The sequence below is a fragment of the Aphidius gifuensis genome, linkage group LG4, assembly GCF_014905175.1.
Source record: "Aphidius gifuensis isolate YNYX2018 linkage group LG4, ASM1490517v1, whole genome shotgun sequence".
NCBI lineage: Eukaryota > Metazoa > Arthropoda > Insecta > Hymenoptera > Braconidae > Aphidius > Aphidius gifuensis.
This window is the reverse complement of record NC_057791.1, coordinates 7,507,184-7,535,015: the sequence shown is the minus strand read 5'-3', so window position 1 is coordinate 7,535,015 and position 27,832 is coordinate 7,507,184. Positions and strand designations below refer to the sequence as shown.

Genomic DNA, 27,832 nt, shown 5'->3' with positions numbered 1-27,832 from the left:
AACAGACGCAAGTGCACTTTGTACTTCAAGGTGAAAAAAAATACAAAAAAAAAAAAACTATAATCAGATGCAAGTACATTTTGTACATTAAGTATAAAAAGAATGCAGATCAACTGTGTTTTCAGAAAATCCAAAACGAAAAAAAAAGAAAACTTTTGCAAGTTGAAAAAGTTTGATGGCGGTGAAACTAAATGTCAGTTGCAGGATCTTATATAATTGAGTTACGATTTCTCAGTTTTTTTTTTATTTCTCCAAGTCTTTGGCTTATTGCTTCTATAATTTTTTTGTCATCGTGTTTAGCCCAGCCATTTGTAGCACCATATTTTTGACAAAATACTGTTAAAGAACAAAACAGAAAAATTTAGAAATTATCCTTCAACATATATAATCAAAATTGTAATTACACGTAAAAATTACTTACATATGAAAGATTCTTTCGTTTGCTTATCGAGAGAATAAACTTGCTCTAACATTCGTGCCTTGCCTTGAGCACGAGGGGGTTGTCCAGAATACGTACACTTCATTAAAGCATCATCAGTAAAAATACCCTCTATGAGACGTCGTGCTAGATGTGAAGCTTTGCAACAGCTCCCGCCGACTGCACTATTCCAAACATCTTGTTTGCAGTATATGGTTATTGCTTGCTCAGACGCTGCGTCCAAACGTATCATCTGAAACTAAAACACGTCAATTTTAATTTTCGCCTCGTAACAATACGATATAGTTACCAAGCGGATATAATCGTGCATACTGGGTTTGATTCACTTTTCATTCCATATAATTGTAGATTGCCACTGTTCATGTTTTTTATTTCATTCATCGAAGCTTTTTTTTTAGTTATCTTGTCATCATCATCATCTTCAATCATACTATCTTCATCTTCAACTTCCTTTTCATTTGAACTTTCTTCATCTTCTGCTTCTATTTCATGTTCACTTTCTTTGCTTACTACGTCCATTTCATGTTCTTCTTCAAAGTATAGAGGATCCTCTTCGCTAGTGGCTTTATCATCATCATCAATCGTGCTTTTTTCATCTTGCTTTTTACGTTTGTCATCATGATATACCTGTATGTGTACAATGAAATTTGGGTATAAGATAACATTTCTTAATTAAGAAAATAATGTTAATAAAACAACAGAACAGTAATTATGATTTTTAAGAAAAATTCCTATTGACATCAGTTTTGTTTTTTTCTGTTCTTAATATCTTTCAATTTAGTTATGAATCATATCGACTAATTACTTTTACGAAAGCTGCTTTCTGCTGAGATAAAAAAAAATCGTATTAAAAATGAATGTGATTCCAGGAAATTTAAAACGTACTTTGTTGCCACTCTTTAAATAGACAGCATTGGAAGAAGATCTGGATGCTTTAACTTCACTTTTGTTTAATGGTAATGTTTTTTTTGATTTAATTTTTTGTTTTTTTTTTTCCTGAAATCAAGAAAAAAAAAACACAGTTATATATATATATATATTACTAGAACGCAGTTGATCAAAATATTGGTTCATTTTATATACTTTTTGAAGTTTTAACAACTCCTGTGAATCTTTCTCAATGCTGTAGACGTTTGTATTTGAATAATTCTCATTTTCACTATCACTACTAAAGCTGAGAGTTGTTGCCACTACGCTCTGCTTTCTTCCAAAATCACTTGGTTTCTTTTTCTAAAATCAAAATAAACATCACAGTTAAAAAAATAGTTTAACAATTGAGTTACTTCGCATAAGATAGTAAAAATAATGAGTTGACATTTATGTTATCCGGATTCACAGCTAATATAACACTTGTTTTTTTTTGTTTCCCAGATGAATCTGGAGTGTCACGTATCAGAGGTTTTTTTTATTCTTTTGTTATTGTCATTTACTGAGTCAGCAGTCAGACGAAACGGTTTGCCTGGAAAACATGGTTAGGTCTGCATTATCAGAAGCTTGAATTTTGAAAGTTTAACGTCACATTTTCATTTTGAGTATGTAATTTGAAGTAACTTACCAATTCTAGAAGACATTTTGACAGAACTTTCACCACTTGTATGTATACTTGATACACAAAAGATTCAAGCATGCATTTGATGATTGAATATATTATATATTTTTTAGAAGCACACACATTTGTTGCAGCTCAAGGTGGACGCGAGTAATGGTTTGTCGAGTGAAACCGTTAACCGGCAGACGGCAGATCACGAGGTATTTCATGCGCATGCGCAAGTATTGAATGACACAAAGGCAAATTGTAGTCTGTGTGAACAAGAATTGTCAATAGGGATACAGCCATTCACACAGGCATACAATTTGCCTTTGTGTGCTGTGGTGTGCTGCAATATTCACACATGCGCTTAAAATAACATGTATTTGTTCGAAGACTTATTTGTCAAGTAAAATTACATCATTCTAAACTGCCCAGTAGTATCACCAAATTAAATAACTTAAATTATTTTATAATAAAAAACAACGAGAATCATAATTTTAAATATTTCAGACATAAATGCATTAAATAAAAAAAAATGTCTGAGACCCGACCACAGAAACGAAAACGTTACATAAGAGATATTTCGATACGTGTAAGTTTTTAAATCATTTTATCAACTGACTACAGATTCATGCAGTTTTTTAACTTTGATGATTTAATATTTTGTCGAATGATTAAGCAGGTTCCACGGAGCACAAAGTATTCATGGAAAAAAAAGAAATTCACACCACTTTTGAACATATGTCTTGATCGGGAAACTGAAATCTCAAATAGTGATAGACACGTAGAAAATCAAGCACAAATGAATGTTTGGGATTTCAATCCATTTAATATAGATGGAAATATTAATACAGGTATAATTTAAATTTTTCTAAATAATATTGACGATAAATGTTGTTATAATACTTATTTTTGTTGAAATTTTAATACAGATAAAGAAAAAAGTTATGAAATCGCATTTGATGAAACTTTTTCTGTGGGTGGGACAACTAAGGATTATTCTGAAAAAGCATCGACGAGCGATAACGATATTAATTTAAATGAATCTGTTGATTATTCTGACGAAGAATCTACAGGAAATAATGATATTAATTATGACGAATCTGATGATTATTCTGAAGAAGAGTCTAGTACAGAAAATGACATCAATTTTGAGGAACCGATTGATTGTTCTGACAGAGAATATAACGATAATGAAGATGATCACAATGATACTTCTGAATCCCGAAATGAATATGTGCATCGTGATTTATATGCAGATTGCGAAGTATCTGTTGAAGAAATTGTTTCAGATATTATGGATATTTACGTAAATGAAAAACTCACGGATACTGCCCTTGAATGCATCTTGAAATTACTGTCAAAAGTTCTCCCAAAACCTAACAGATTGCCCAAGACGTTATATAAATTTTTCCAGTTTGTGGAAGCTAAAGTACCTCAGATATCAACGTCTGAGCATCATTTTTGTAAAAATTGTAGATCATATAGACCGACTGATTGCTTGAAAGAGATTTGCGAATCATGTGAAACCACATCTGATACAGGAATATTTTATGAGCTGGATATTCATAGTCAAATTCAGTTTCTCTTCGAGCATCGAAACCTTGCTGAAAAATTAATGCCTTTTGAAGTTCGAAAAGACAGAATAATATCTGATGTAAAAGATGGCAAAGAGTATATTCGGGTAAATTCACGGTCTAGTCGGGCACGATATGATTTAACTTTGATGGTCAACACCGATGGCCTGTCATTGGTAAAAAGTTCAAAAAGCCACTGCTGGCCGTTGATGTTTATGATTCTTGAAGATCCAGAATATCTTCGCGAAAATTATTCGATTGTCACTGGTCTTTGGTACGATACTAATATAAAACCTTCGATGAATACATTTCTACGTCCATTTTGTGAGAAAATGAATCAAATTTTTGATCATGGTATCACCTGGACTAATCCGAAGACCAATGAAGTCTGTACAACTAGAGTGGTGGCACCTTTATTCCCTGCTGATGCTCCAGCAAGAGCAGATATCCTAAACATGCAAAATCACAATGGTACATTTGGTTGCAATTGTTGTGAAATTTAAACAACGTCATGTAAAAAAGTGAAACAAAAACGTAACATTCGAATTTATGCATATAGTGAACGACGAAACAAACTCCGAACTAAAGAAAGTATAAAAAAACAAGCTACAGTGGCAGAAAGAATTAAAAAAAAGAGAAAAACTAAAAGAGAAACTAAAGCAGACAAGTTAAAGGAAATGCGCGTATGTAAAGGTATAAAAGGTGAGTTTATTATATCATCTTTGCCTTTGCTAGATGTATCTACATGTGTGTTGTCAGAAGTTATGCATTGCTTATTGCTTGGTGTTGGCAAACAGTTTTTGAAAACTTGGACCAAAAAAGCAGGAAAGTGGAATATTAAAAACAAAAAAAATAATATCAACACTTTCATGGCTGGAATTCGTCCTCCTTCATGGATTAGCAGATTGCCACGTAGTATATTTGATTTTGCTTTTTTCAAAGCTCATGAGGTTTTGAATTGGATTTTATATTTTTCTCTACCAACTCTAATCGATACTTTCTCTGACTCGAGCTATTCGCAGCACTGGATGTTACTTGTTATTGCAACATTCATTCTCTTCAAAGATGAGATCACTGAAATCGAATTGCAACAAGCAGACATTTGTTTACGTATGTTCGTGAGAGACATTAAAAAATTGTATTGTGATAAAGAATATACGTACAATGTTCACCAGCTTTTGCATCTTGTTTTGTTTGTAAGAAGATGGGGACCATTATATTTCACATCAGTATTTCCTTTCGAGAAATGTAATGGCTGGATCTCAAAATCTGTTCATGGATCAAAAAATTTGGGTCCAGAAGTAATAAAAAAAATAAAAATGGCTCAGAATGCAATATATTTGAGAAGCGAAATCGATGAAGTAAAAAATACAATCAACAAGTAACAACAAAAAAGTATAAACAATTTTAAATTTCTCGGCACAGGTAACAAAAAGCCAGTTTTTAATAATATTGAAAAGATTTTACTATTTTCAAAGAAAATATGTATTGATAATTCAAGTATTTATGCCCGAGCAATGATCAGTGGTGACATATTTACATCACAAATCTATAAAATAACAAAATCAAATAATTCTATCGTTAAAATAAAACTTGTAGATAATTCGATCGTTTATGCTTCTATCCGATTCTTTGTGCATATTGATAAGAATTTTTTTATGATGATTCAAATTCTTTCAATCGACCGTCATAAAAAATTTGTTCATATAAAAACTGGTATAACAATTGAACATATTATACCAGTCGAAAAACGAAACTTATTCGAGTTATTAAATCCTGCAAGCATCAGCTCCATGAATCATCTTATTGAAGTAGGCAACTACGTTTGCGATCAACCCAATCAATATTTTAAAAAAAGTCATGTAAAACCATTTATTTGTATGATATTATGATTAAAATAATGTATAATGTTGGTTTATGTAATAAAAACTCCTACAACACGTTTTAGAATAAAATAATGATAATAATATTAATAATAAAATAATAATGATATCTGGTCAAATGTAGTTTGATATGGGTCCAGATCAAGTGTGATCTAGTCAGATCTAGTTAGATAAGATTTGACCTGGGTCCAGTTCAAGTTTGATCTAGTCAGATCTAGTTAGATAAGATTTGATCTGGGTTCAGATCAAGTTTGATCTAGTTAGATAAGATTTGATCTGGGCCCAGATCAAGTTTGATCTAGTCAGATCTGGTCAGATAAGATTTGATCTGGGTCCAGATCAAGTTTGATCTAGTCAGATCTGGTCAGATAAGATTTGATCTGAAACCAGATCAAGTTTGATCTGCACCCAGATCTGATCAGATCAAATTTTATCCGATTAGATCAAATCTTATCTGAGCCAGATCAAATTAGATCAAATTAGATCTAATTTGATCTGACGATTTTTCCCTGGGAAGGAAAAAAAAAATCTCCATGTATGATTGAGACAATGCAATGACCGCACACGTTAAAAAAGGAAACATTTAATTATTTTCTATTTAAAATATATGAAGCGAGAAATAAAAAAATATGCATAGTAAGGAAAAAAAAATGAATTTTATATTCAAAATATAAAAAATAAATCTCGATGTATAATTGAGACAATGCATCTGGAATTACCGCGCGTGCCTGCCGGCCGTCAACAGATCATGTTTCGATGTTCGTTCTCCATGTAAATTGTTTGTCTTTTATTAGACATATATATGTATAGCATAAAAGAATTATATATTGAATCGGAAAGAAATATGGATATCTCTACTTTTCTAATTATCTTGCATTTTTTGTCTTTTTATACAATTTACCGGGATGATTTATGTCACTTTGTTCGGGATTGTTATTCAAGTAAGAAGCTGCTTTATTTTTTTATTTTGTGTGAATTATAAGTGCTAATCAAAAATGGATATGGACTCGTTGGAAACTCTGGTAAATATTTTTTTAAATATTATATTAAATTTTTCAATTTAGACATGAGTATTATAATAAATTTTTAATAAATTTGTTTAAAAAAGTTGGCTCCTCATCGAGACGCTCTTCGCAGATTATGTGAAACGGAAATAAATTGGCGATATGCACAACGCATGAATCGTCCTATTCCACCGGTATTGCGCCGCCGAAATTTAGTATTGGTTAGTATTTTATTTATAAATATTTTACAAATATAATTCAATAATTTATTTATTTATTTATTTATTAGATAAAATATCGTATTGAAGCTATTCTCAGAGGTTTAATAGCTAGCACTATGTTTCCAAGACTAAGTGGTTTTCAAATGTATGATGATGATGATTTAGATGCAAGACCACGATTTAGAGTTTGTATGTATTTTATTTTTAATAGTAAAAATCGAGATTCTAAGTACCACTGATAATAATAATAAATTCATGCTTTTAGACAATATTCCTGCTAACGAGGCAAATGATAATAGTACAGTATTGGAAGATGAGTCTGACTTGGCTATGGATGAGTTGGACCATCTCATAATATTCCCATCACTTGGAGGTAATAATTTGTGTGATTTTTTCTGATATATTTTTTTATAATATTTATGTCGATGTATAAATTTTTTCTAGCAAAATATTCATTGATACCAGATGATCGATATGGTACAACTATAACTGTTGGTGAGTAATAGTACTTTGTGATACAAGTGCATAAAATAGGACTTAGTCAAACGCGGTGAGTGATACCCGAGACAGAGTGAAAACATAAGCAAAAGGCGCCTCGAGACGTAAGACTTAGTCCTATTTTAGGCACGAGTATCACATATTATTTTTCATCACGTAGGCATAATTTAATTACCGCGTAATTGTGTCGGGCCGTAATGCGGGTCCAGGGGTGCAACCCCTGGCTGAGTCCAGGGCAAGCAGCCCTGGCGGGTTCGAAGGGCGGAGCCCTCGTCAGGGGGGTCTGGGGGGGGGGGTGAAACCCCCTCAGAATAAAAAAAAAAAAAACAAAAAGAAAATTAAAATGATAAATTAAAAATGATGATTGCATTCATAAAAAACGACTTTACAAAAAAATAAACATGATCAATAAAAATTAAAATAAAAAAAATAATAAAAAACTCAACTGGTAAATGATAAACGTCAATTAAAATGATAAAAAAAAAAAAAAAAATTATAATATATAATAAAGTAAAAATTTTTTTTAACTAAGAACAAAAGACAAAAAAAACAAACTTCGTTGCTTGAATTAAAATTCAAATTCATATCTGATAATCATATTATTAATTTTTTAAATTCATTTGATAGTCATCACAAACATCAAACAATTAAATTCAAAGTACTATCTATTACAAAACCAGTATTTTTTTTTTTTCTTTTTTCATAAATTAAACTAGTTTTTATTTTAAAGAACACAGTTATTTTTCATTACAACTATCAATTTTTGTTTTATTAACAACAATATCAACAAGTTGCAACATGACAGGTCCGAGTATGTCAAATCTTACGTCAAATGATACACACACACTAACACACACTCAAAATGCAGTCAGATCGCATAGAATAGCTAAAGTTGTATCACACCAGACAGCGCTACATCATAATTCTAATTATTTGACAAAAATTTCTAAGTCTACTTGTAAAGAATTACTAGGAAAGCAACTTAGTAGCCTCAATAAAACAACTTAGCAGCCTAAATAAAGCAACTTAGTAGCCTGGGGACATTATGAGTGCGTGTTAGCCGAAAGATGGGGTAAAGTATCACTTTGTGAACGCAAACGCGTGGAATAAAGTAGGGTAAAATATGCCTCAGTGAAGAAAATATTTCTTTATTATAATGAAAAAGGTAGTAATATGATTGCTAATTTATATTTTTTAATTTTTGTTGTAGAACTTTGCAGTGTTACGTATGAGTCAGATCAAGAGATGAATGTAAATCAAGAATCTGATACTGAAACTAACGAAGTTTCAAGTACACAAAATAATGATGTTGCCATAGAAGAATAATATATAAAAAGGAAAAAATATAATAACGAATTCCTATTTTTTTTAAATGCTGAGAGAGAATTATATTTAACTAGTAGATAATAATTAATAAAATTGATTAATATAAAAATTAAAACATCATTTATTTTTGTTACCCGTATGACTTTTTTACATTTTTCAGTGGCATGGGAACATAACACATGGGAACATAACACATACTACATGGTAACATGGGACATACTACATGGGAACATGGGAACATGGGACATACTATATGGGAACATGGGAACATTGGACATAAGACATGGGAACATAACACATACTACATAGGAACATCGGACATCGCAATTTAAAATGACAAAACCTGTATTACCGACCGCGGGTAAAAAATTTCTTTACCATCTCTACATTACCGGTCTCATTCCCCTGTCCCCTCGCCGATCTACCTTTTTTCGACCACCCTCTGTCATAGAACGCCTATAGCTACACTACTTATTTAATACATATATTTCAGTTTTAATCTTTGACAAAATTTTATACTTGACCATATCTGTAGACTTTATGATATTTTTTTTTAATTTTTCGGCCCTCTATTCTTTTTTTGAATAATCAACAAAATGTAATGTCAGATTTGTTTTTGAAAGATATTTTTTGAACTACAGAACCCAATCGGACGATATTAAATGAAATTCATGCTTTTTTTTTTCCCCAAAAACAATCGTCATATTTACTTCTAGTTTTTGAGCCTTATTAGATTTAATAATTCTATTTTCTCACAGAACCTAATTGTGAATATTAACTGATAAATTCCTGCAATGTCGACGACGCTTCATCTGTAGACTTTACGATAATTTTTTTTAATTTTTCGGTACTTTCTTTCTTTTAGGGAATTTTTTAGGGAATTTTAATTTTCTATTGTTTTCGCTTTTTTTTTGGACCCCTCTCCCCCCCAACTATGGTAGACACCCACCTAAAAATTTTCTAAGTCCCTTAATCTCAACCAATACGATATATATGGAAAATATGAGTAAATATGAAGAAAAATGTAGAATAGTCACTGAATATAAAGAAAAAAAAGATAATTATAAGGAAATATCAGTAAATATAAAGGAAAATATAGAAAAGTGACTGAAGATGAATAAAAATACGATAAATAAGGGAACATATCAATTATGTTCCCCTCTCCCCCCCAACCATAGTAGACCCCCTGAAAGTTTTTTAAGTCCCTTAATTAAGCACGATGAATCTAAGCAAAAAGAAATATAAAGTTGATATTTTTTCTTATTTATTCACTGCTGTTGCAAGTGGATTTCTATTTTAATATCAAGAATTCATTGAGTATAAATTTACTCGATATGAAAATATAAATTTTTTTTATTATTACTGATGCAAGTAAATTTATCATATTTATATTATCAAATTATATGTATACCTATAATTGTATATATAATTGTATATATTAATATACATACATATAATTGTATATTGTATATTTTTATACTTTTTTTATCTTTTTTAGACTTTTCAGCAGAGAATAAAGACAATCTCTTGGAAACGCAGCACCATGCATTTACTGATGAATCAGATCTTGTAGGACAATCTGAAGGACTCAGTGTTGTCATGAAACGATATTAGGGAATAAAAAAATTAGGCCATAAACTTAGAACCAGAAAACGACACAAAAATAGTAATAATGATGTAGATACGTCTGCAAGGAACAGTAGGTTCATAATTTCCTCTTTATCACACATCATCTAAACTCGTATTTTTGGTCTGTGTACAAAACAATTTTAAAATTTTTTTTTCTCTGCAGAGACTCATCATCTTTGCTAAACTTAAAAGCGTTCTATGATGACGAAAATTATATTGTCACTGATACTTTGATTCCACGAATGTTTCTTCTCCAGGACAAAATCAAAGTGTTCATCGTGAACCCAGGACAGTTGATGAGATAAGAGATGAAATACATCAACTTTGTGGCATGTTGTCTAGTATAATAGAAACTCAAAATAGTACGATAAAAGTTATCAATGAATTAAATGAACGATTTTCAATATTTGACAAGTCAAAGCTTTGGAAGACGAAATGTTTTAAATTTAAAAACCCAATCGCTCAAACATCTAACGACGTCAAAAACACATTTGAAAAACAAATATAATTTTTCTCTCCCAATGACTAATGAGTTGATAGTACAGGAGTTTGAAGACATGTTAGATTTAACCTTCATTCAATAATGAAATGGAATGTACATAAAAATTAGTAATATTGTCTAGCACCCAATAGTTTTGATCAATTAAGTTTTTAATTTAACTAGACTTGCCCGGCCGGCAAGTGGCCGCCTCTGTCGATCACAATCCTATGTTCCCATGCACAACATTGGGTCTGTTCCGTGGCTCCTATTCTTAAAAACTTTAAAATGAAGATATGGACTAAAAAAAATGAATCATAAAATTTTTTTTTTGTTTACGGACTTTTTTTTTTTTTTTTCAAAAAATGAATTGACGCATAGAAGGACGTCGGAGTTGACTTGATGAAACTTAGAAAAAATAAGAAGCCCTGTGGTCTAGTGGTCAAGGCGTTTGCCCGAAAAGCAAGAGACCCGGGTTCGATTCCCGGCGGGGGAACTTCGTTATTTTTTCTAAGTTTCTGGTTTTTTTAGCGTATTGCTTATTTTTATAGTCAAAGTCAAAGTAGTTTAATTTAGAAAGGCTAATGACGTTACACAATTTAAAAGGCCAGCTTTGTAGATGAACGGATAACTTTTCGCAAGGAAAGACCGGGTGCTCGTCCCCATATGGACTTCTTTTTTTTTTTTTTTTTTTTTCTTTCAAAAGCGCATGAATTTTTTTTATTATACTTTATAACTGAATATCAAATATTTTTCAGATAATTAGAAAAATTTTTTCTCAGTATATTCACTGCTTACATGATGCCAATAGCCTGATTAATCAGACATTCAAAAATTTAAATTATTCATATAATTACGTATACACGTAATTTTTTACACAACTCGATTCTCATTGATTTCCGAATTGCATTTTGAGAGAGTCCCATGATCAAACTATTGATAAGGCAACATCTTAACTAAATTGAAAACTGACGTGTTCCAAACTCGAAAGGATATACGAAAAAATACGATTAATAGAAAGAAAATTAGCGTGTTGCGAGTACGCGCGGGGGAAGTGAAACTTCTTTCAGAGTAATGTCACGCTGAATATTAATAATAATAATAATAATAATAATAATAATAATAATAATAATAATAATAATAATAATAATATTAATACTGACAATAATATTCAAATGTAAATATTATTAGTTAGTAATAATTATTAGTATTTATATTTCGAATATTATTATTATAAATTTTATTATTTATATCGTCACATTAATGGAAAAAAGGCGTAAGTGCCATTTTTAGGAATTTTTTTTTTTCTAAAAGAAAAAGGGCGTGAGTGCGAATTTATAAATTTTCGGGCTTTGCATCCAATTTTAAGGCTTAAAGAAAAAAAAAAGGGCGTATGTTCAGGGACTTACGCCTTTCTTCCATTCTCAAAATCATTTTTAATGAAAGATGAAGATTTGTAATTATTTTTATGTTTTTCTTATTGATAATAAATTATGTATAATTATCAGTAAACAATCAATAATTTAAAAAATCCTGCCATTAAATGAATTTCAAATAAAATTGAAAGTATGCCCTTCATCTTTTATCAAAAATTATTTTGATAACGGGAAAAAAGGCGTAAATCCTTGGACATACGCTCTTTATCCTTTATCAAAGGTTGTTACGCCCATTTTCGCTTTTTTTCAAGTATTAAAATTAGATAAAAAACCCGAAAATTTATAAATTTGCACTTACGCCCTTCATTCTTTAATGCGACGATATAATTGATACTATCGATATTATTATTAATATTATATTGATATTATTGTTTTATTTGTTAATCATAATATTATTGGAGTTATTATTATTTATAATAATATTATTCATATATAACCATAGTATAAATAAAATAATAATTTCAAAAATATCATCGATAATAATAATATCAATATAATATTAGTAATAATAACAATAATATTATCGATTTATAATAATATCAGTGATATTCATAATATGAATAATAATATTGACAATAACATTCATATATAAATATTGATAATTATTAGTATTGATATTCAAAATATTATTATTATAGATATTATTATTGATATCAATACTATTGTGAATAATTGGTAATATTATCAAAATTATTGTTGTTATAATTATCATTTATATATATTTATAATAATTTTATTGTTATTATAATAATGATTCTTCAAACCCGCGAGATAACTATTGCTTGATACGTTCAAATGAATTTTTTTTAAAAATCAATTATTTAAGTATTAAACTCAGTTGAACTGTTTAATAATATTTAAATAAATAAACAAACAAAAAGTCGCACACGCATACACACATAGCAGCTGACGCTCCAAGTTTATACGCTATATATAGTGCATGTATAATGCTTGCCGGCATCCCTTCTCTCTATGTAATTCTCCTCTCTTTATCCGCTTGCGACCGAGCGTATAGCAGAGAGTATAGCAGAAAGTATACGAGAGAACGTCTACAAGAGAGTATACGAGAGAGTAAACGCGAGAGTAAACGCCAGAGTATACGCGAGCGCGTAACGCTAGCAGGGCCTCGAATTTTTTTGCTACCCTCCGTAAAGAAGTTTCACTTCAAAAACAATTTCTCACCTTTTATCACCTGTTAAAATTTTACATCGCAATAATGGTATTCAACAATCTGATGCTTGTTCCATTACATAATACCTTATTAACAGATAAATCTCTGACAACTGTTTATCACAGAAAAGATGCAGCAAAGAAAATTGCCCAAAAACAACTTGGAGCTGGTATAACAGCTTTAGGCAAAGCCCTCACAAGCTTGTAAGAAGAAAATACAGAAATAGACACTGCAGAAGATGAAGTGAATTCGTCACTTATGTGATGCTGCCAAGCTTTTTACAGATTTGCACTATTACATGTCACCCCTGGCGGAAATGGTGGGAGCTAAGCCAGAAGAAAACGATATCGCTTTTGTCGCCAAAGCCAGAGCAAAACCATAGCAAAGCCAGAGATAATAAATACAGAATATTAACGATATCAAACGTTAATTTAGGCTTTATATAAATATATTATTTATATTCAATTATTATTTAACTTATTTTTGGCAATAATATTGATGTAAAGAGATAAATATGAGTAGAACAAGTAATGTAAAAGTTGACAGATTTTGACGTTTTGAGGTTGACTTGAATCGACTAAACACAAAAATCCCTTGCGTGAAGCAATAGTAAATCCAGACCTTTTCCAGAGTAAAGCCATTTAAAAACAATATCACTAATTATTAATGAACAATAATAAATTAATGAATTTTAATGACTTTTAGAGACTTTTTTATTATTAAAATTAATTTTTCGCTTAAAAAAAAAAAAAAAACACATTAATTTCTGGCAATACAAAAGCCAGAGGAAAGCCAGAGTAAAGCCAGACTTGTAAAAAAGACATTTATTTATAACAATATCACTAATTATTAATAAACAATAATAACTTAATGAATTTTAATGACTTTTAGAGACTTTTTTATTTTTAAAATTAATTTTTCGCTTAAAAAAAAAAAAAAACACATTAATTTCTGGCAATACAAAAGCCAGAGGAAAGCCAGAGTAAAGCCAGACTTGTAAAAAAAACATTTATTTATAACAATATCACTAATTATTAATAAACAATAATAAAATAATGAATTTTAATGACTTTTTTATTATTAAAATTAATTTTTCGCTTAAAAAAAAAAAAAAAACACATTAATTTCTGGCAATACAAAAGCCAGAGGAAAGCCAGAGTAAAGCCAGAGTAAAACCAGACAAAAGCCAGAGCAAAGCCAGAGTAAAGCCAGACTTGTAAAAAAGACATTTATTTATAACAATATCACTAATTATTAATAAACAATAATAAATTAATGAATTTTAATGACTTTTAGAGGCTTTTTTATTTTTAAAATTGATTTTTTGCTTAAAAAAAAAAAAAAAACACATTAATTTTCGGCAATACAAAAGCCAGAGGAAAGCCAGAGTAAAGCCAGAGTAGCACCAGACAAAAGCCAGAGCAAAGCCAGAGTAAAGCCAGACTTGTAAAAAAGACATTTATTTATAACAATATCACTAATTATTAATAAACAATAATAAATTAATGAATTTTAATGACTTTTAGAGACTTTTTTATTTTTAAAATTAATTTTTCGCTTAAAAAAAAAAAAAAAACACATTAATTTTCGGCAATACAAAAGCCATACTGGTATGAAATGCTTCTACTTTCTAATCTAAGCTTTATTTTATATTTCTATCGTCAACATTACTTTTCCATAATAATTTAATTTTTTTTTTTCCAAAAACAAAAATAAGCAGTTTATATTCCGATCAAAGTAATTGTTGTCACATATTATGTAATTGAATGATGGTTAACGATATCGTCGTCGTACGATTAATCTGTTTCCCAACAGTTCGCCATTCTAATGGCTCGTATTTTATCTTTTTTTACTACTTTGATCGCTGGCCCTGTGATTTTTGATGCATCAACGAATACTAATTCATCCGTTTCAACAATATCTTTGATAAATGTTGTATTTAATGCATTTCCTTGCGTTTTAAAACGAAGTAGAAAAATTCCTTTTATGACTTTCTCGTCGTGTTTGAAAGATATTATTTTTTGTATGTCACCAAAACCATAATCTTCACAAAACACAGTACAATTCGAAAAAGTTGTGTTTTTCTTATATTCTGAGGTCCGATACTCGATTCTATTGATTATTACTTTGTCGTAACTGTTGAATTCGAGGCACGACAAGTCATTTTTTTGCAATATTTCTATTTCAGCTTTATCAGCTGTTTTTAATATTGTTTTTCCGATAAATCTGACATTATCATGGGAACTCGTTTCAATCAAATTTTCATGAATCAATTTTATATTCAATTGTTCAGCAATGAAATTACGCGTTCCTTCATTAATAGTTGGATCGTACGCACAATTTTGTATATATTTGTTCATGAGAAATCTGACAGCTATTTGTTCTACTACTCCTTGAGCACTTGTTATACATTTTAATATTTTGTGATTTATCGACTCGAATACTGTCGAGTTATATGCCCATGTTGGTCCCCAGTTTCTGACGGTTTCAATAACATGTGTTAGTAAATGCATATTATACGTCATTTTTTTGATTCCATGTCTGCGTTGAAAATATTTCAAAAATTGTGGAACTAGTTTATCAACTCTCTTAAGTTCATCATGTGTTATTTTTTCTTGATTACATATATAAGCTATTTCAAATAATAATGCCAGATTATTCAGATCCTCGATCGGAAATATATCTTCTATGCATATGAGAAATACATAACCTAAATTTCGCCATTCAGATCCTTTGTATTGCTTGTAGTTTTCAATATCTTGAGGCTGCCTTGAGATACGGCTGGGTAGTTTTATTGAAAGTAGTATATCATTTATTAATTTTTTGTTTTTTGGACTTCCAATATACCAAGGATTGCATGTTTTTAAAGATTTTGACCTTCCTACTTCCTCAAGACACATTTTTATATAAGATTTAATAATGCCTGACCAAAGAAAATGCAAAGTATCTGGCACAGGTCCTAAACCTAAATCGAAGCCTTTCAATAAGCTAAGTGCAGATGGTCAAAGTACACCATGACCTGTTCACCATGACCTGTCCTGTTACTTGAACCAGTGAATACTTCTTCTCCCTTTTTTTTAATCTCATCATGAGTACGACGGTGATATTCTTTCGTATATGGATACTTCACTTGTTTCGATTTTTTAATTCCTGTTAACTTTGGTAATTTCCCTGGTATTAAACAGAACGTACAGCCTGCAACAGAAATTATATTAGATATATTGTATATTCACATTTTATAATGTTTAAGTATTTAATTATTGATTTATCGAAAGCGAAGGCTACGTAATATTATATATACTGAGTAAAAATAAAAGAGAACTTGATTTATAGTTTAAATGTATTTTGTTTTTCTATTCAATGTGAAAACTATCCATAGTTTTTTAAACTTTCAGACAATTCAATATTAAACTGGAATATTAAAATTTTTGTTCAAATGTAAGAAAAATAAAAAGTAAAATATATTCACCGAAAAATCCGTTGTATTGCTTCATTCGTAGAACCTGACAACGTGCTGGAGAATCTGCGTTAAAAATCACTGGAATCATTCGACTGACGACAGTCAAGTTTTCATTTGGTTTCCATTTAATTCCTTGCTGATATAACTTCAAATTACACTGTTTTACAAAAGGTAGAAAAAAAACGTTCGTGATTGGTTTTTGTCTGTGTACCCATAACCCTGCAAGCAACATATGCCGCTTTCGCATGTGTGGAGGCAATTCATTAATCAGAACATAGATTGGCCAAACGCTGGTGGTTGGAGAATCTAAACAGGAAGCACCATCTGTATTAAAAATGTATGAAAAATTCCATTCATTGTGAAGAAAATTTTCTGGAGCCCTGAGTTTTTTATATTGTTCACCATCATATATATCTGATATTGTGTTATCACTTGTTTTTCGATGATTTCTGTACATCAACGCAGTAGCTATATTAGGAATAGTTAGTAATTCAGCAACTTGAGATCGAAGATCGATTGCGAGAAAAAAAGGAATATCTTTTAAATCAGTATTTGGACCAGTTTTTTTACATGGGCATGTTTTTATAGCGTTTTTTGTTTTCCGACTTCACTTTTACAGGACTTGCAAAAATAATATCGTTGATATACTTCATCATTCCTATTTAACATTTTCCAGAGCATGTATTTTGTTTGAGGCAATTTACTACATATAAATGTAGAGTCAATCAATTTCATGTAAGCCAAAATTTCTTCATACGTTTGGTTGTATTTTACCGCTATTGTCAATATGCCAAGAAAATAATCATTATCGGTCACGTTGTTTCTTAATTTGAATAATGTATTCAACTTTTTTGGATTATTTTTCATGAATGGTCCAGTCAAAACATTTTCGTTGTTGATTGTTTGAAGTGAATTTTCTATTTCGTATGTAGCATCTAAGTTGGTTTCATCAATATTATCATCTTGAACTGGTGATAAGTCCAATATCTCGCTTGTCATCGTACGAGAATCAGTATCAAATGTATCCTCAAGACGTGACGAGTTTCGATTTTGCTATAAAAGATAAATACGATAATCTATTAATTGTTGACAGAAAATTGGTTTGGCTATGTTTAAAATTTTATAAATTTTAGTCTTAGACATTTTTTTAAATATTCAAGGTTGAAAGAGAAAAGATAGGAAAATTTTTTGAAACGTTATATTATAAAATAGAAGATTTTCTATAGTTCTCTGAGTATTTGAAATGTATTCGATTAGTTTGGCATTGATTATATTATAGATATATCTCAGATGTCTATTTAATGTTAATCACTTATTTTTTACATTTGTTTTTGTTAATTATTTATTTGCGAACTAATTTATTACGAGAAATAAACATTTATGTTGATAATTTTTAAGAATGGTCAAGAATAGATTGAGAGTTACCTGTTTTTTCCAATCTGAAATTGAAAAACCTTGAGGGTGGGCCAAAAAAAAAGCTTGATCTGCTTTCCTTTTACGTCGATTCATCGAACTTATTGAAAGATCTGACATCCTATTGTCAGTTGGTTTATAATCAGATTGGATGTCTCAAAGAATGATTCTTTAATATGAGAGTAAATAATATTTATAGTTTATAATAGAAAATCGTTCTTTTGATGACAATTTTTTGATATATACTCGCCAATAAATTATCTAAGCCCTAAAAGATATAGATGAACAACAGCCACAAAAAATAAAGATTTTATTTATCCTCGCATATTGTTTTTCGAATCCAAAGAAAAAAATAATTCAAATATTATTAAATTTATTTACCTTTTTATGTTAATTGAATATTATTTTTTTAAATGACGTTGCCATTTTTATTTAATAAAAATTGAATATATCTAACTGCTAAGAATTAATTCAATCTACTTACGTTTTCAATCACTGTCAAGAATTAATTCAAACAATTGTTTGTTTTTTAATACAAAAATGAATTTTCATTTGACAGCTGATTAATTGCTTATAAATTTACGTTACTCGCATTTATTTAGAGTCCAACTGTGGATATAATATCACAAATACCAGAAATCACCTTGAGACAAGGTCCCTAGATGAGTTACTGAATTTAGACAGGTCATCCGAAGCTAGAATTTTGGACGCCATATTGGGGACCGGTAATAATTGTGTGCATGCGTATATGTACGTAAAGTAGATACATATATATGCGTTGATAGTCACACATATTCACACATGTTTATCAATGTTTATATTTGACATTGTCTGACGTTGAATTGAATTTAATTTGTTAATTATAGATACTTGATATTTACTTATAAATGCAATTTGTGTAATAACATTAGTACTCCTATATTTAAATAGACAAAGTTAAATTAACATACTTTCATAATTATATTTTACTTAAAAAAAAAAAAAAGAAAATCCGTTCAGGTTATTTTATTCAATAATATTTCATAAACATTAGTATTCTTATTATTATTTTATTTCATATTAATATATTGATCATTAATGATGATTACAGATGCAAAAAAAAATTTTAATCATTTATTTTGTGACTGCAATTCATATAACTTGACGCCGTAGCAGTTTGAATTTGCGCGGCTCCGCCATATTGGGGATATCGACGATTTTTCTTCGGATGACCTGTATATGGAAAATCATTCTAGGGACCTTGACCTTGAGAGAAAGAAAAAGAAGAGTTCATCGTATCTTTTCTTTTGTTTCTACTTTTCACCACTTGGAAGCGGTAGAGTGAGCTTCCGAACTGTTTCTCTCACTTACACTCTCACATTTGTTATGAGTGCCCCGCTCCCTCTCGCACCCCGCACGAAGCAAAAATATCGCCTGACAACATTGTGTCATCTCGCACGTGTATCAAAAACAGTGTTAGTGTTGTGACAAATGGACAAAAGAACACTTGATTCTGACTGTAACGGTGGTATTGTAACAATACAATAGTGTCACCGAAAAAAGAAGTTATATGTCTTAGTTGTTTTTCTTTATAAAATAATAAAAAAAATTTATGTACACTTGTGCAATTTTCTTTTTATAATTTATAATAAAAAGAATTTATATGTCTTCGTTGATTTTTTTTATGTAAAATAATAACATTTAGCGACGATTACAAGTGAGTATAAAAACACAAGATTGACTGCAGGTTGCTGATATTTTATTGTACAAATTTTCAATATTTGTGTATCTTATTTTATATTATTTGTAATTCGGCAGGATAAATGTATATGCATTATAATATAATCGAAAATGGAAAGTGATGATCAATACTGTGTTGTTTATAATTATCATTTGAAGAAAAATGACGTTGTGTCATGCCATGAACTACGTCTACCTGATAGTCATGGAGATCACACTGTACTTGTGACAGAAGAAACAATATTAGATTGTCACAGTACTGCGAGACTATTACAATTAGGAAATACAATCCCAGTAAAAATAATGTCATCAGTTTGTGAGTATAATATGGAAATTTCTAAAAAAAAAAGATAAAAGAAAAAACTTGTTTTCATTTATTAATTACGATAAATCATTACTGATTTATATATATTTGAATTAATTTAAATTATTCATCTCTCAGGTAAAAAGGAAGAAGCTGAAATATTTTTATTAAAACAAAGGAGACTAAAAATACCTAAAAGATTAAGTCTGAAAACACCAGTGAAGCGACAAAAAAAAATCATCAAACCTCATATCAAAAAAATAGTTGAACCAAAACCACGGGTGAAAATTATCAAAAACAATGTAAATATGTGGCTATTCAATGAAAAAAAATCTAAATAAAAGTAACAAATGGATTTTCTGAAATGTTTTTATTTTCTGAAACTCATTTATTTTTTTTGAGACAATCAAAGATTTGGTAAAAAAAAAATCTGATCAATCAATAATAAACATGATGAATAATGATGTATGTAATTTTATTTTTTATTTAACTTAATTTTTAAATTTTATATTTTAATGATTGTTTCATAAAATTGATTATTTATTCATTAAGGTACACGATCAATCAGTACCTTTAGAAGATCAAACATGTGAGAAAGATTTTGTAAACGATACTGATCCTATACATTCAATAGCAACTGGAACGAATGAAGAACGTGTCGTAACCATCTCTGAAAAAGAAGGTTTTGGTTTTGTGAAATACATCGCAGGAAGGTGTGATGATGATTTGTTTGAAGTAAACCTTGTACCGGGAGATGGAAATTGTATGTTTCATTCAGTGATTGGAGCATTGAATTTGAATGATATTTCAGTGGCAAATCTAAGAGAGAAATTGTCGAGTCATGTAAAGGAAAAAGACCATCTAAATGAAGAGCTTATAGAAAAAATTCGAACTGATAAATGTTACGGGGATGACGATGTTCTAGCAGAATTATCGAACTTCCTAAACATTGATATTTGTGTTCATTATGTAGATCAAGATGATAAAGTTGTATATTTGCAGTATTTAAGAGACTTTCCAGGAAATAAAATTCATTTATCATTTACAATCGTACCTTCTCAACACTATAATTGGTTACGATTAAAAGAAAATACAAAAGAAACGGAGCAATCAATTGAAAAAAATGGACCAATGGAACAAAAAGAGATAAATTCAGGGGAAGATCTAAAAAAAGTTATTCAAGAAACAATCAGAGAGGAATTTCGTGGAGCAAAAGCTTTATTAAACGATAAAGAAAAAGAAAATAATTTCGACGTTCAAACAGATGAAATGGGCAATGTATAATAATTAATTATTAATAAACAATAACAAATAAATTTATATATTTATATATATATGAATATAATATAATACATATAAAAACATATAATATGTATCTGATAACCTTATTAAAAATAATATTCAACAGGTCATCGTCACGGAAACATTCAAAATTCCTTGGTATAACTTTTCTAAATTATTAAAAGGGCCAACTATGAAACAGAGGGTGAATTCTATTGTTGACTTATACTACAAGAAGGAAGACAAGCCCATATTATACAGAGTTACGGAAAGTTACGGATGGCAAATTAGTTTCTGAAAAAGACTATTTTGAATTTAAAAGTAAGTTCTTTTATAATTTGATTAATTGATTTTTCGATTGGTGCTTCATATGTAATAATTAAAATTCCAGAAATATTAACTTTTTTACAAAAAGTCAATAAACTAAATGGGCCCGAAGATAAATCCTGGGAAATTATGTACCCAAAGTGGATGAGAACGAAGCTCAACAATGATCGCTCGAATTTGAGGAAGAATGAAGGATGGCGATACGAAATATATATATTTTTTTATATTTATACGTCTTGTCATAATAATAAAAATCAAATGATATATTTTCCAGTCAAAAAATGCTTCAAAGATATTAATGTAGCTGATGTAATTGTTTATGATTGTTGATCAATTAAAGATATTAATATTATAATAAATATTTCATTAAAAATGTAGATATTGTTTTTGAAGCGAAAAATTAATTTTAATAATAAAAAAGTCTCTAAAAAACATTAAAATTCAATATTTTATTATTGTTTATTAATAATTAGTGATATTGTTATAAATAAATGTCTTTTTTACAAGTCTGGCTTTACTCTGGCTTTGCTCTGGCTTTTGTCTGGTTTTACTCTGGCTTTACTCTGGCTTTCCTCTGGCTTTTGTATTGCCAGAAATTAATGTGTTTTTTTTTTTTTTTAAGCGAAAAATTAATTTTAAAAATAAAAAAGTCTCTAAAAGTCATTAAAATTCATTAATTTATTATTTTTTATTAATAATTAGTGATATTGTTATAAATAAATGTCTTTTTTACAAGTCTGGCTTTACTCTGGAAAAGGTCTGGATTTACTATTGCTTCACGCTAGGGATTTTTGTGTTTAGTCGATTCAAGTCAACCTCAAAATGTCAAAATCTGTCAAATTTTACATTACTTGTTCTACTCATATTTATCTCTTTACATCAATATTATTGCCAAAAATAAGTTAAATAATAATTGAATATAAATAATATATCTATATAAAGCCCAAATTAACGTTTGATATCGGTCATATTCTGTATTTATTATCTCTGGCTTTGCTCTGGTTTTGCTCTGGCTTTGGCGACAAAAGCGATCACGCCAGTTCTGCCAGGGACTGTCAAGACGTTCCGGTGTTGCATATCACGTGAATCCAGTTGTTTTAAAAGCAGTTGAAAATACCAAGGTTGATGAATATCTTTTTGGAAAAGATCTACAAGAAAAGATAAAAACAGCCCAGTCAGTGGACAAAACATCTAGTTCTATCTCAAAATATAGCTATCAAACAGATAGAAGTGAACTATCAGGTGACAAAGAGAACAGACAAACACGATTTTCAGGTTTGTAGTCCAAGTCCAAAATATCCAAGAGATACAATCAGAGGGGCCAAAAGCGAACAAGTCATTACAGTCATTACAAAAAAATGTAAGTATGGTAGGCTTAAATTATTTTATAAAAATTGGCAGAAAATAACATCAAATACCATTTCTTAAAAAACCATATCAATTGTCTGATTTCAAAATGGAAGATTAGAAAAGTGTCATTTGTCTAATTTATCCTCAATGCTTAATGGCTACTATAGACTTAACAGACTCATATTTTTTAATATCAATCAATAAAAAATATTGGAAACTTTTAAGATTTAAATTTCAGAATCAGCTGTACCAGTTCAAAGTCATGCCATTTGGTTTGAATCTGGCTCCTCAAGCCTTTACCAAACTTCTAACACCTGTAGCACATAATTTAAGATCTAGAGGTTTTTAAATGATAGATTATTTATTTAGATGATATTTGCATGTAGGGAAAAACGACAGAAGATTGTCTATCAAACGTTATTATAGAAATAACAAATGTAAAAACATTGTATCTTTGAAAAAAGATCCTGAAGCATGGAAAATAGATGCATTCACAATATCTTGGTCATAATTGTATTTTTATGCTTTTTCACCATCAGTATCATTAACAAAGTGTTGACTAAAATCAGAGAAAACCAGGCGGAAGGTGTCTTGGTTGTACCATATTGGCCAGTGCTGGTTTCCTGTCTTTAAAAAACTGAGCATCGAAGAACCAATATTATTTTCACCTATTGAAATCTTGTTCCAGGCAGTCTCACCCAATACAAAACAGCCTTATCCTGGCTGCCTCGAAATTATCAGGCAGAAGCACCGGAGTCTTCAATCACCACCATCGTAGATTCCATAGCAAAGAGTACATAAAAACAATATGAAGTAACGTGGAAATCCTGGTGGTCATACTGTCGAAACAATAACATTCCATTCCTTGATGCCAATCTAAAACAGAAATATTACGGTATATATCAGATCGAGTAGATGAAGCTAAATCATACAGTACCCTAAATACAGCAAGGTCAGCATTATCATTCATAGTTACTGCTAACATTGGGGATGAAAAAAGGATAAAACGTTTTTTCAAAGGTATTGATATGATAAAACGACCAAGACCCAAATATGACAACATCTGGAATCCAAAAGAAGGTAATAAACCTGTTAGCACAGTGGTATCCCAACAACGAGCTAGCCTTAGAAAAATTAACTAAAAAGTTGTAACACTTTTAACAACAGGCTAAAGAATCCAAACAATCCCAAAAATTAAAATAGAAAACATTTCAATCATAACCATCATAACACCATACATATTACCATTCTTGACAGATTAAAAACAACATCCAGAAGTAACCCAACATTAGTAGTGCATTTATTTACAGAACAACCAGAACTATAAGTTGATTCAGCTTTGTTGGAATATATAAAAAAGACCAAAGATCTTAGATCAAATTCAACTTTATTTATTATATGCCGAAAGCCTCATCATTCAGCTACTTAACAGACGCAACTGGGTAAAAGCAACAATGAAAGAAAGTGGTATTGACACCCACAGCAATCGTCATGCACCACATCAGCTGCATACCGAAGTGGTACTATTAAAAAATCTGCTGGTTGGACTGAAGAATCCCAAATATTTGCCAAATTTTAGAACTTGCCAATGATAGAACCTAAAGAAAATTTATTTTCAGCCATATTAAAATTATCATACAACTTCATTATTTCATTATATATAAATTAAAAAGATAATATATAGTATCAAATCACGATACTTTAAACAACTACCATTGATCGAGACTACAAAATATAATTATCTGATCAAACGAGCCACCGGAGGCAGGTCAAAAAACCTAAAAAGCAGCGAAGTTTGATCTACATTATATGAGTCCGACCAAATCAAACCCATAATAATGAATTGAGATTAATACATTATTAATTTATAAAAGTAAACATGACAGCTTATAATAACAAATTAGTTATTGATCAACATATTGACATATAGACCAAAATCATAATAACAGTTTTGGTCATAGACTATTTAGTTCTTACATAGACTATATTCCCACCCCACGTGAGAGAACTTATAGATTGGAAAGTAATAAAGAACAACGGGGATGTCGCCAGAGAGCATAAGTAGTATAGGCCCTATAGGGAATATTGATTCTAAAAAGATTTTAAAATGCATTATAGGGATTTATTTTATGAATATAAAAATCTGTGGACCGCATAGTAACTACTATTGATCTGTTCGGACGAGACTATACTCATAAAATTCAGATCAAACGGTAATTATGTTGCGAAGTTAATAATAAATGAACATGTGGTAAGCCACGTTTTTGGTATTTTGTAATTACAAAAACATAAGCTTGATCTGTACCAAAAATTTTTTTATCTTCAATAATATCAATGAATTCGTTTTTTTTGCCTTCAAAAATACGTGCAACTAAATCTGGTCTATCTGAAGTGGTTTGACCATCTAAAAGATTTTTAGTGATTTCTTTCCATTTTGGATTCGACGTCATTGTTACTACGGGCTCAATTATTGTTTTCGGGCTTGCCAAATCTAAGAACAATAGCCATCGCATCGTTATAAGTTTGTAGCATATTGCGTGAAGAGCCTCGATATGATGATGGAAGAATTACGACTTTTCCAATTGGACTTTGTATTATTCGCCATGTTCTGTACGTGTTCGAGTAAACCTTCATAGGAATCAGGTCTTATTTGTTGATTATTGCGTAAGGACGTCATTCTATCTCTTTTCATTGTTAAATAATGATCAATGAACCCATTGTTGAACTAATCGTCGGCCTATCAAAATATCATCACGAATGGCCATTTGATATTTAATGTATGCATTTCTCGCGACTCTTGGTACCATAAGGATATAATAAAGGATATCTCTATGCTTCAACATTTTCATTTATTGTCGAAAAATATCTCTTTAGTATGTTTATTACATACGTTACATACGTATAGTGCCATATGATTCTGGACTGTCACCATCTGATGTAGTTGAAAATACAGCTGCAACTTCGTTAACTAGTTGAAAATTATATCGTCTCTGATCATGTCCTGAATAGTAATGTCCTGGGTTCAGTACCAGGATTTGCTGTTATCATTAAATCTAACTCATCTTTCATCATTTAATAAGACTGTATAAATACGTTATGTTATCGCATAGCAGTATCGATTGCTCTCAGAATATCGCCTGGACCAGGCCTTCGACTTCTAAACGTAACTAAATTAGCATTGAATGATGCAAAAGAAAATGAACTATTATAGGGACCTATAAATCATAAAAATGATTCGACAATGGACGGGTATCAGGAAATAACTCTTTTAAAATTGATGGTGGATCAGGCAAGGGATCTAATTTAACTTTGCTATCGCTACAACAATCATTAAAAGTCCTTTTATTGAATACCGTTTCTGATGCAAAATGTTTTGCCGTACAGTGAGTACATAATATATTCATGGAATCGAGATAATGTTCTGCTAATACCGATTCATTGAAATCATTATCTCTTTGCAAATTCTGATAATGAGATCTACACAGTTGAACCGGACGATTTTGTAATATAATATCATTTGTTATGATAGGCATTATAGTTGAAAGAAGTTCAGGTGTTTTATCTGAAGAATCATCCATTTTAACGTCGAATTGTTGCTTCCTTGACTTTTTTTGTTGTTGGAAAGAATATTCTGCTTTTGTTAGTATACGTTCGTTATACTTAACATCATGAGCTATTTTGGCGTTATGATAATAAGGTTTAATCAATTGAATTTGGTGATTTCGCTAAATGATATTAGTTTCTTATTGTGTTCTCTGGAGTTAAAGAAACTACAAATGATTTATCTACAATCGAGAATCATCAATTGTAACGTTTAATCCCTCATACTTGTCTTTTGCTTATAAGAATCATCTGATATAAATTCATAATCTTGATTCTTTACATCAAATTGCTGTTTTCTTTTTTCTCGTTTAAAGTTTTGCATATTGACGTCGGGCTGTATATTTTTTTCATTTAGATACCTACTATATTATGAACTGAATTTACTATTATCTATTTATCTTATTCCAACTGGCTTTCTGTTTCTAAACTTCGTTTGTCATTAACTGGTTATCTAATTATTTTACTGTTATTATTTGAGCTTTTTTCTATTTTATTTCTATTGTATTTGGTTTTAATTCTGTTCTTCTTTTTAGTGTTCCGTAGGACACTTATGTTTTCGCTTTTCTGTGACTTTTTGTTATTTCGAGATAAAACGTGAAGTCCTGAATCGAATTGGCTTGTGAGATGCTCATTTTCTTTATTTTTTTTGGCCAAAAGCAATGGTCATATTTATTTCCAATTTTGGGGCCTTATTAGATTTAATATGCCCATTTTTGGACATGGCCCAATTCCAAATATTGACCGATTGATTCCGGCAATGTTTTAATCAACAACGGTTCATCTGTAGACTCTACGGTAATTTTTTCAAATTTTTCGGTCGTTTATTTTTTTTTTTATTCAACGATATGTAGTGTCACAAACGGTTTTTTTACATTATTTTTTGAACCGTTGAACCGGATTAGTCGATGTTAAAACAAATTTAGGTTTTTTTTTTTTTTCAAAAACAGACATGATATTTTTTTTTACTTTTTGGGCCTCATTATATTTAATATGCCCATTTTTGGACATGGCCCAATTCCAAGTTTTGACCGATCAATTCCGGTAATGTTTTAATCGACGACGCTTCATCTGTAGAATTTACGATAGTTTTTCAAATTTTTCGGTCGTTTTTTTTTTTTTTTATTCAACGATACGTAGTGTTACAAACTTTTTTTTTTTACAATATTTTTGTAAACAGCAAGA

General features: G+C 30.0%; 1 protein-coding gene across 1 annotated transcript; it reads right to left on the bottom strand.

The window, feature by feature from the left end:
• Nucleotides 1–103: 103 nt before the first annotated feature.
• Nucleotides 104–23,890, bottom strand: LOC122854950. Its single transcript, XM_044155987.1, has 4 exons — nt 23,716–23,890; nt 752–1,066; nt 422–677; nt 104–336 (listed from the first exon to the last, which is right to left on the bottom strand). The coding sequence occupies exons 2-4, from the start codon at nt 956–958 to the stop codon at nt 209–211; spliced, it is 591 nt and encodes a 196-aa protein (XP_044011922.1). The 5' UTR covers nt 959–1,066; nt 23,716–23,890; the 3' UTR covers nt 104–208.
• Nucleotides 23,891–27,832: the final 3,942 nt, after the last annotated feature.